Raw genomic sequence first — 518 nt, 5'->3', positions numbered from 1 at the left:
CCCCGGCCCCTCCCAGCCCCCCTGCCCCCTCACAGACCCCTCCCGGTCCCGGTCCCGGTCCCACCGACGCACCCGGCAGCTCCGCGGCCGTTGCCAGGTCCCTGCCCGCCCCTGGGGCTCGTCTCCAGGAAGTCCGCACGCCCGGTGAGGTCACTCCCCCCCTCTCATTGGCCGCTCGTCCCGTCGCTCAGCGTCTCCCCGCCCCCCAAGCGCCGGCAGGCCAATAGTGGAAGGGGAGTGGCGGGGGAGGCCCGGCCAGTCGTGAGAAGCGGTGTTGGGAAGTGGTTTGAAATCGCCGGTTGAGGAAGGGCGGCGCCGATTGGGTGATGGGCGGTCAACGGGGCGGGGACGGCAACGGGCTGAGGGGGCGACAAGATGGCGGCGGAGACTGTGGAGCTCCATAAGCTGAAGGTACCGGCCGAGCGGCCTACGGAGCTCGGGGAGGAGCGGGGGTCGAGGCCTGTCCCGGCCCAGGCAGCTGTGGGCCCCGGGCTCCCGCCGGCCTGGCGCCCCCCCCC

The 518-nt window shown here is 73.9% G+C and overlaps 2 protein-coding genes across 6 annotated transcripts in view; one reads left to right on the top strand and one right to left on the bottom strand.

Moving 5' to 3' along the window:
* Nucleotides 1-144, bottom strand: part of ORMDL2 (ORMDL sphingolipid biosynthesis regulator 2) — a 2644-nt gene extending 2500 nt beyond the window's left edge. Inside the window, exon 1 of the mRNA XM_010565098.1 lies at nt 73-144. The gene's annotated coding sequence lies outside the window, so the exon portion shown is untranslated. The remainder of the gene's footprint in view (nt 1-72) is intronic.
* Nucleotides 145-254: 110 nt separating this feature from the next.
* The window catches only part of SARNP (SAP domain containing ribonucleoprotein), a 32076-nt gene continuing 31812 nt past the window's right edge, over nt 255-518 (top strand). For 2 of the 5 annotated variants that reach the window (XR_774211.1, XM_010565100.1), the window contains exon 1: nt 258-411. Coding sequence is in view for 4 of the 5 variants with exons in the window: in XM_010565100.1 (XP_010563402.1) it covers nt 376-411 (36 nt within the window). In the remaining variant the exon portion in view is untranslated. Of the gene's footprint in view, nt 412-518 lie in introns of all 5 variants that reach the window. The other 3 variants (XM_010565102.1, XM_010565099.1, XM_010565101.1) reach the window with 3 other exon arrangements.

The sequence above is a fragment of the Haliaeetus leucocephalus genome, unplaced genomic scaffold (genome assembly GCF_000737465.1).
Source record: "Haliaeetus leucocephalus isolate CR32 unplaced genomic scaffold, Haliaeetus_leucocephalus-4.0 Scaffold186, whole genome shotgun sequence".
Taxonomy (NCBI): Eukaryota; Metazoa; Chordata; class Aves; order Accipitriformes; family Accipitridae; genus Haliaeetus; species Haliaeetus leucocephalus.
This window is presented reverse-complemented; position numbering and strand designations above follow the sequence as displayed.